At 42.0% G+C, this 9,299-nt stretch overlaps 1 protein-coding gene across 9 annotated transcripts in view; it reads left to right on the plus strand.

Moving 5' to 3' along the window:
- The window catches only part of WASHC2C (WASH complex subunit 2C), a 65,673-nt gene that overhangs the window by 27,442 nt on the left and 28,932 nt on the right, over positions 1–9,299 (plus strand). For 6 of the 9 annotated variants that reach the window (XM_017518774.2, XM_017518777.2, XM_017518782.2 and 3 more), the window contains exons 14-18: positions 621–680; positions 1,072–1,245; positions 3,089–3,210; positions 5,235–5,321; positions 8,952–9,053. In XM_017518774.2, coding sequence (XP_017374263.1) covers positions 621–680; positions 1,072–1,245; positions 3,089–3,210; positions 5,235–5,321; positions 8,952–9,053 — 545 coding nt within the window. Of the gene's footprint in view, positions 1–620; positions 681–1,071; positions 1,246–3,088; positions 3,211–5,234; positions 5,322–8,951; positions 9,054–9,299 lie in introns of those variants that run through there. The other 3 variants (XM_017518775.2, XM_017518779.2, XM_037735009.1) reach the window with 3 other exon arrangements.

Consider the following 9,299-nt stretch of genomic DNA (forward strand, 5'->3'; position numbering starts at 1 on the left):
TTTGTATTTTTAGTAGAGACAGGGTTTCACCATGTTGGCCAGGATGTTTTTGATCTCTTGACCTCATGATCTACCCGCCTCAGCCTCCCAAAGTGCTGGGATTATAGGCATGAGCCACTGCGCCCGGGCTGTCTTCTTTTTTCTTTCTACTGATGACTCACACATTTTTGCTGTTCTTTCTTACTTTTTCATTTTTATCCAACTGGAATGGGTAGAGCTGGAACTGTTTGGGGGAGCCCTGGTCCCTGCCTCCACCAGTGGTGCTCACTACCTCCCTTGGCATTCCCCAGCCGACCCACTACTGTGGCTTGATCACAGTCAGCATGCTCTTCCATGGGAGTCATAGCTTGGATTGTGTTAATTCCAAAAGAAAAAAGTCCTTTTTTTTTTTTTTAGGAAGGGGAGTGGGGGCGATTAAGGAGGAGTCAAAGAAAAAAAGTCCTGACATCGGTAGAGAAGAAAATGCTAATAAAGCATTTTAAAATGGCTTGTTTGGGAAAAATTAGTTTCAAAAGGTCTGGTACTAACTGCATGTATTACATTGCATATATTTCAGGAAGAAAATTGCAAGGAAAATAATTTTCGTTGTAAAATGGTTATCTCTTTCTATTTCTTTCTAGAGTCTTTATCATCCAAACCTGGAAAGAAAATCCCAGCAGGAGCTGTTTCTGTATTTTTAGGTAACATAACTTAAGGTTTGTTTTCTAAAAAGAACACAAATATGGTTTTTTCATTTTTAAAATTATCATTTTCTAAAGCCTGGCTGGAGACAAGGAAGCACCTGGGAGCTTCAAAGGGCTTTGAGCAGCTTATAGAAAGAGCTCATCTACTGATGTTAGCTCTTGTTCTCCTAGAGCTCAGTGGCCTTGGACTTTTTTGTGTTTGAGTGACCTGGTGATTCTGCATTGTGGGATGTTCTGTAGCAGTAATGGATGGAGGTTATTGGGCCTTGTTAATGCATTTTATGGATTAACTGAAATGAAAAATTCTTGGTGGGTAGTAATTTTTTCTGTAAAGTCAACAGGTTCACACTGGCTCACAGCTGTGGCTGTCTTGTCCTTCTGCCCACAGGAGACACAGATGTGTTTGGTGCTGCCTCCATTTCATCATTGAAGGAGCCCCAAAAGGCTGAGCAGCCCATTCCAAGAAAAAGCCCCTACCTTCCACCTCCCGCTGGCCTCTTTGATGATGATGATGATGATGACGACTTTTTCTCGGCACCCTGCAGCAAACCTTCCAAGACAGGTACCTGTTCCTGCCTCTGTTTCTGGGACTTCAGCCAGAAAAAAAAAAAAAATGTTGCCTAAAAAGGTACATAAGCTCCCCTAGTTTGTATCTCTTATAATACTAGATCCCTTCTCCAGCATTCCTGTCATTGAGCTGTTGTGTCTGTACTTACATAGCTATGGTGCCTGGGAGGCCTCTTTTATGAACCAGTCTTTTCTGCTCTGGAAGCTAATTACTGTGATTATTTTCCTTATAGAAAGATGAAATCTTTTTCCCTATAATTTTTGTTCACAATTTCTAGTTCTGACCTTTGGAATTATAAAGTTTTAATCATACTTTCTTCCAGCAGACCTTAGTCAATTACATGAGCAGCATGTTGTGTGCTGACCATTTAGTTCCCACCTTCTCTTCTGCCAAAAAGCTCAGGTGGCCATGGTCTTTCCTCCTGTGATGGGGTTTTCAGCCACTTGGCTACTTTGACATTCTCCTTTCTTTTCCTCTTAAATGTAAGTCCTATGTTCCTGAAGTCATTCCTGTAAATCATTTGTTTTTTATGTGCAGATGAATCTCCCAGGGGCTTTTGTCAAAATGAAGATTCCAATTCAGTAGGTCTAGGGTGGGGCCTGAGATTGTGCATTTCCAGCAAGCTTTGTGGTCTGTGGACCACACTTGGAATAGCAAGACTTAGATTCATTGACTGCTTTTCCTGAAAAGAAAAGCAGATCCCTAAGGTGCACATAATTTTCAGGAACTTGAAAAAATAAAAAAGGTTGGAATAGGAATAGATAGAACCAGGATGCATTTAGAAGCAGGCTGTCTGGACTTACACTCCTTTTTCAGTGTTAGGTATAGAAAGTAAGGATGGAAGCAGAAGTGTGAAGGAAATTAATAGCCTAGTTAATCTAGAAAGAGTACAAAGGATGCAGAATGCACGCAGGTCTAGGTGAAGATGACAGTAAAGGAAGGTAGTAGTGCTTTTTGTTGCTCCACAGCGCTCTCACTTAGTGAGTATCTTTGAGAACTCATTTAGAATCACTAGTAAATTGATGCTGCTTTGTTTGACAACTCCTAGTCTCTGGGCATTCATGAGCCAGTGCCCTCATTTCAGCAACACATGCCTCACTCGGTATAGCAGTGCTTATGGTAGTGAAAGGTTGGAAATTACTCAGATTTATCAGTAGGGTGAGCTATGGCCCTTCCATTCAGTGGAATATTGTTTGACTGTTAAAAAAAAGTAGGTTCTATGCATGTTGACTTGGAAAGATTTTATAGGTACATTAAATGGAAAACATAAAAGGTAAGACATATTATTCAAATTATCTTCTAATTTATAGTCTTATTTGTAAATAACTAAAGTTAATTAAATTAGTATATCCTTTGGGGGAATTAGAAGCATGTATGCGGAACTGTTCCCAATGTCCATTTTGTTTGAGTAGGCAGGTGGAGTTATGAGGGGATTTCAGTATTTGCTTTTATCTGCCTTCGTAGAGTTTGATTTTTTTAAAAAGCAGGAGCCAAGCCCTCACTTCTCAGATTCCTTAGGATTGACTTGGTGGTCCTCTTAAATAATCTTTCTTCCTCTAGATCTTTCTTCACCTTTTAAGCCAGTCCAAGCTGCTCTAAGCACAGGAGGCTGCTGCTTGGATAAGCATGTCAGCTGCATGGTTAAACTATTGGTTCTGTCTTTCAACTGAGCTGCTACTATGCTCTTTGAAAAATTCCAAGGGAAGAGTATAGTTTCACTTACTATAACAACATAACTTTTCTGTTTATTCTTTGGGAGGGAGGAATTTTAAATCTAGAAATTTCGTGGTAGGATTTTTGACCTTAGTGTAATTTTATGCCTTGGTATTTTTTAAAGGCAAAGTCCAGTCCACTGCTGATATCTTTGATGAAGGAGATCTGTTCAAAGAAAAAGCTGAAGCATTGCCAGAAGCCACTGTGAGTCAGTCAGGCGAAAATAAAGCAAGAGCAGAAAAAAAGGTGAGCAGGAGGGAAGAGTGACTGCAGGAGCATTGATCTGGGGCATCTTAAGAATTCATCTGGAACCCAGAGGGAAGTATTGTTCCCTTTCATGTTCGTATTAAAGAACTTCAAACAGAAAGTGGAAAGAAGATTGCAGTGAACACTCAAATAACTACCACCCAGATTGATCAGTTCTTAGTGTTATGGATGTAAACTTTGTTACGTATCTGTTTTTTCCTGAACTATTTGCATGTAAGTTATTTTAACTGTTTGCTGCATGGAACTGATTGCATGTAGTCATTGCGACATTCTACCCCTAAATATTTCATTAAGCCTCTCTTGAAAAGACTTCCTTATAACCACAATGCCATTATCAACAGCTGTGAGATGAACAGTAATTCTGTAGTAGACTCTTAATATCTAGTCTGTATTTGAATTGCTCCAGTTTGCCTCAAAATGTCTTTGTAAAATCTCCCCAACAACATAGTCCATATTCTAATTTCCTCTCTTGTCCCCAAAATGCTATTTATAGCAGCGGTCCCCAACCTCTTTGGCATTAGGGACATAAAGAAGAGCGCAACCTGCAACCTAGGTCACTTGCATGCACAATTCACAATAGGGTTTGCCCTCCTGTGAGAATCTAATGCTGTGGTTGATCTGACAGGAGGCAGAGTTCAGGTGGTAATGCTTGCTGCTCACCTCACCTCCTGCTGTGGGGCCGGGTTCTTAATGGGCCATGGACTGGTCTGCAGCCCGGGGTTGGGGACCCCTGCTTTATAGTATTTTTTGTTGGCAAAAGAGATTTTTTTTTTTTGTCCAGCCAGTTGTGTAGAATGTGTGACATTGTGAATTTGCTTTATTATTTTCCTATGATTAAATTCAGGGTCAGCAGTTTTGGCAAGAATATAAGCAGGCAGGGTTGTGCACTTCCTGTTGTATCACCTCCCAAGACACATCAGGTTCACTGTCTGCCTCATTCTGACAAGTTTGTCACTTGGTTGTTAGGGTGCCCACCAGACTGCTTCATTGGAAAGGTACCCTGTTCTCTTTTGCCATTGATAAGTTGATCTCTAAAGTGATAGTTGGACACAGTATGAATATCTGTTCTCTCTCAGCCTTTTATACAGTGTTTTTAAAATCCATTGATGATCTCTTCCTAAAATCAGTTAACCTGTTAGTGGACATAAACCACTGTTTTTTAAATTCTTTATTTCTTATTGGCATTCTTCTGAATAAAGAGTTTTCTCTTCCACTCCTTCCCCCATTTTTAATATTGCTTTGGGATCATGGATTCATTCTTCAGTGTATATGATAATCCATTACCATCATTCTTCCTCCTTTTTTTTTTTTTTTTTTTTTTTGAGGCAGGGCCTTGCTCTGTTGCCCAGGCAGAAGTATAGCGGCATAATCATAGTTCACTGGAGCCTCAACCTACTGGGTTCAAGTGATTCTCCAGTCTCAGCCTCCCAAGTAGCTGGGACTACATGCACACACCACCACGCCCGGCTAATTTTTATATTTTTTGTAGAGATGGAGTTTGACCATGTTGGCCAGGCCATTATTCTTTTTGATGCTCAGATTGACCTGCGTTTGGCCAATCATTGTGTCCCCAGCAGTCTTTAAGCCCTTCTGGCTGCTTGACCTTTTGCTGCTGTTCTGCACGGCTCGTCCCTCCTCTTTCTACAGTTCGTCTCATCATGCCACGTTCTGTCTGTGAACTCTGACTTTCTCTTGCCGACCACCTAAGGCCCAGCATTCAGAACCTGACAGGCCCCTTGGGCAGCCTACCTTTCTACTCTGTCTCTCATTGCACATGTCCCATCTGTGTACTGATTGACCCAGGCAATGTGTCCTGCTCCCTGATCCACCAGATGTGTCCTCTGTTTGTCTCGCTGTTCTCTTAGCAGCTCCCTCGGTTTGGTGCCTATCATAGCAGAGACTCCTTGCATTTTCTAAATGGTTGATTGAGTAAACCCTCTTTTCTGGGTATCTTATTTGTTAATCCTTAATTTTTCTTTGTCTTTTTGTTTTCCCCATCAAAGATTACCTTACCTTCCAGCAAAAATCTCAAACCCTCATCAGAGACAAAGACTCAAAAAGGCTTATTTTCGGATGAGGAGGACTCTGAGGTACGGTATTCTTTTCCTTAGTTGTGAGTATTGGCCTATGGATATGACAGAGAAACTATTTCTGAATCAGATTTTTCTCAGTAGAGTTGTAAGACTTTTTGTGAAGTACTCTAGTTCTTTAAAAATCATCTCCTGAGGCCAGGCGCAGTGGCTCATGCCTGTAATCCTGGCACTTTGGGAGGCCAAGGCAGGTGGACATCTGAGGTCATGAGTTCGAGACCAGCCTGGTCAACATGATGAAACCCTGTCTCTACTAAAAATACAAAAATTAGCTGGGCCTGGTGGTGTGCGCATGTAATCCCAGCTACTGGGGAGGCTGAGACAGGAGATTCACTTGAACCTGGGAGGCAGAGGTTGCAGTGAGCCGAGATGGCCCCACTGCACTCCAGCCTGGGCAGCAGAGCAAGACTTCGTCTCAAAATAAATAAATAATCTTTTGAGAGCATAGGATCTTTAGAAAGCAATATGTTTACTTTTCACTTTTGGGTCGGACTTTACCTACTCTCCTGGGATGAAAGTACTCTCTCTCTCTCTCTAGGATGTCTAGACTTTAGACTGTTTATGGGCTCATGATGTGATGAGATGCTTGCACCAGAGTGGAGGTCACCATGCTACTTCCTTTATTGACATTCTCACTAACTAGAAAGTGGCTAAGTGCTATAGCAGATGGATTCTGGCATAGCCACCTGTCTGAGACTGAGACTGAGACTGCCAATAGGCTGTGGGACCCTGCTTCACTGGTTCCTTTGGTCCCCCCAGGCACCTTAGAACCAACTCTCTGAAGCTTCACTGCTTTTCCTGAGTCCCTCAGGCCTAGGTCCTCTTACATCTAATTTTAAGTTAGCCTTTTAGGAGATCAGAGACCTGTATGAGAATGTAGTGGGAAGTAATAATCCCCTTTTACAGAAAAATATGTGGACGTGGCAGAAACTTACCTGTATTTCAAGAAACTGTGGGCTGTAGGTTAGGCTCTCATGGTTGGACTTTGCAATCACAGTGAGGATGTACATGAAACCCTTTGGAAGTAGAGTGATTGCCCTTGATGTGAAGAATATGTTTGAGGCTATTATTTCACTGAAGGGTAGTGTACAAAACGTGAATTAGCCAAAGTCCAGTTAAGTCACAACCCTGACCCCCGACATACAGCATGGTGGAGCCTGCAGTGTCTTATCCTCATGGATCCCACACCTGCACCTTGGGGTCTTTGCACTGACCCCTGCCATTATGAGTAATGCTGTTGTTCCCAGAATCCAGCTTCCTTCCTTACTCTTCGAGTTCTCTGTGAGGCCTCGCTGATGAAATACACACAACAGGAAGCGCTAGCACACACCATCCTGTGCTCCTGGTCCTCTCTTCTGTTTCACTGTTTACCACAGCACATGTTGCCAGGGACAGTGTATATTTACTTATTCGTTGTTTCTACTTGCACTAAAGTAAGTGCCACAAGGGCAGGACTTTTCATTCCTTGTTTGTATCCCTAATACCCTGTCTGTAAAATCAGTGCTTGGCATATGGTAAGCCATTCAGTATTTGTCGACTAGACAAGAAAATCAAATGTGACCAATTTCAGTGACTTACAAGGTGTTCTGGTTATTTATTGCTGTGAAACAAATAACTCCAAAACTTAGTAGTTTACAACACCAGTATTTTTGTTATCTCACAGTTCTAGAGGTTGACTAGGCTTAGCTAGGTCATTGTCACTGACACATTGTCTTGTGTCTGAAGGTGGCTGGGCTGAGGTTCAGCTCACTCTGGTAACTGGGCACTGGGGCCCCTGGGATATCTCTCGCTAGGCCTGTGTGGCTTCTAGCCTGCAGTCAGAGAAGCTAGCTCTTACATGCTGACTTGGGGCTGTAGGGGAGAGTCCTCAGAGAGAGCCAGGTGGAGGTCATGTTGCCTTCTGTGTTCCAGCCTTGGAAGTCAGCAGTGTTCCTTTTGTTCGATTTGTTGGTCAAGGTGGTCACAGAGGCCCATCCAGTTTCATGGGGAGGGGCCGTAGGCTCCCCTTCTTGATGGCGGGAGCGGAAATGAACTCGCAGACTTGTGTGAAAACCCCTACCAAAGGCTTTGCCCCATGTGTGTTGTCACAGAGTGAATTTTTTTTTTGGATATTGCTGGGATTCTTAGTCAAGAAGTAAAACCAAGGCAGTCTAGGAGATAAAGCTTTGGACCAGAAGGAATGCTTCCTGACTTCTCTGTATCTCAAGTGTGGAGCTGAAGCTTACCCTGTGAAGTCATTTTGGGGGAACCTATTTGAAGTAATGAAGGTGTCTTTTTTCCATTACCAAGAAAGGTATTAGTTAAGGGTCCAAAACTGTGATGTTGACATTTGTTTTTGTTCTTTGCTTTGATTTACTTTCATTTTCTTAAATCAGCAGAACCCTTTCTCTTGCCATTGTGTAATATGCGGGACGGGTACGGGATGCCTGGAGCTCCCCATGTGGCCTCTTCTATAAACCCATGGGACTCCGGGGAGCACAGGGGAAAACCACTGTGTGGAGGAGAGCTCATTTAGTGAACTCATTAGGTCTATATTTGAGGAATAGACATTGACTCCATAATTTTTAAAAAATTGTCCGAAGAAGTCTTAGAAAATATGTTCTTGTCCTGTTTAATTGCTTGGCTCTTGCGTATTGAAGTTTCTCTTCCCAAGGGAATAGATGTCCCATTTTATGTTTCTAATTCATGTAGCTCAATTTGCAGGTATTTCTTTGCAGGATAAGCTGATGTCTTATAACATTTTGAAAATTTCTTTATTTTTTTATTTTTTTTATTTTTTGAGTTGGAGCTTCGCTCTTGTTGCCCAGACTGGAATGCAATGGTGCGATCTCCACTCACTGCAACCTCTGCCTCCCAGGTTCAAGTGATTCTCCTGCCTCAGCCTCCCGAGTAGCTGGGATTACAGGCACCCACCACTGTGCCCAGCTAATTTTGTATTTTTAGTAAAGACTGGGTTTCATCATGTTGCCCAGGCTGGTCTCGAACTCCTGATCTCAGGTGATACATCCGCCCCAGCCTCCCAAAATGCTGGGATTATAGGCATGAGCCACCGTGCCTGGCTGAAAGTTTCTTTAGAATCTAGCAGGTCTTTTCCTGGTTTGCAACATCTTATGCTTATAGTTGAGCTAAGAGGAGTAGCAAACATTTTAAAATAAAAATTTAATTTATATTTATTTAAAATAATTCATAATCTTAGGAGAGAAGGGTGTTACTAAATAAAATAGTTGTAGCTCCTTTCATTTGGGAATCTAGCCCCTGTTCCTTTATTGAACCTGTCTAATCTCTGATTCTTTAGACAGTAACGGGAAGTCATTCTTATTTATTTATTTTTTTAGCTTACTGTAGGAAATTGATTAGAAAACTTCTTCCTGCCTTCTGTCATTCAGGTGGGAATACAGAAGCCTCTGGGCCCTGCAAGCCCACCAGATCCTGTGGCTTTCCTCCTCCTTACTGCCATTGCACATACCCTGGACAGACCCTGAGGCCTGTCCCTTTAAGGACTCGATCTGAGCCACCTTCCCTCTAAGAAAAGAAACCTAGGCACGTGGCAGCCGTCATGTCTGAGTCACTCATGTTTTATACTGAAACTGATAGTCCTATTAACGGGCAACTTTAATTTCAATCCAACAGGATTTGTTTTCTTCTCAAAGTGTGAGTAAGTTCAAAGGTGCATCTCTGCTGCCTAGCAAGCTCCCCGCGTCGGTTTCCTTGTTTGATGATGAAGATGAAGAGGTAAACATTGTTATTGCAACACTAGATAATTTAGATTAGTAGAAAACTGTTGCTGATGTAACTTTCTACGCAGAGGCTCATACGCTAGCAAAACGTGATAGGGAAGCTGTCAGGCTACCTGAAGTTTATATAAAAAAAAATTTCTGTTTTCATTTCAGTGGCTCCTTCCTTTTATTTTCCTAGCTTTGCAATGGAGAAGACATTAGATTCTTGACACAGTTCTTTCTTTTTTTTTTTTTTTTTTTT

This window comes from Cebus imitator, unplaced genomic scaffold, assembly GCF_001604975.1.
Source record: "Cebus imitator isolate Cc_AM_T3 unplaced genomic scaffold, Cebus_imitator-1.0 Scaffold704, whole genome shotgun sequence".
Classification (NCBI taxonomy): domain Eukaryota; kingdom Metazoa; phylum Chordata; class Mammalia; order Primates; family Cebidae; genus Cebus; species Cebus imitator.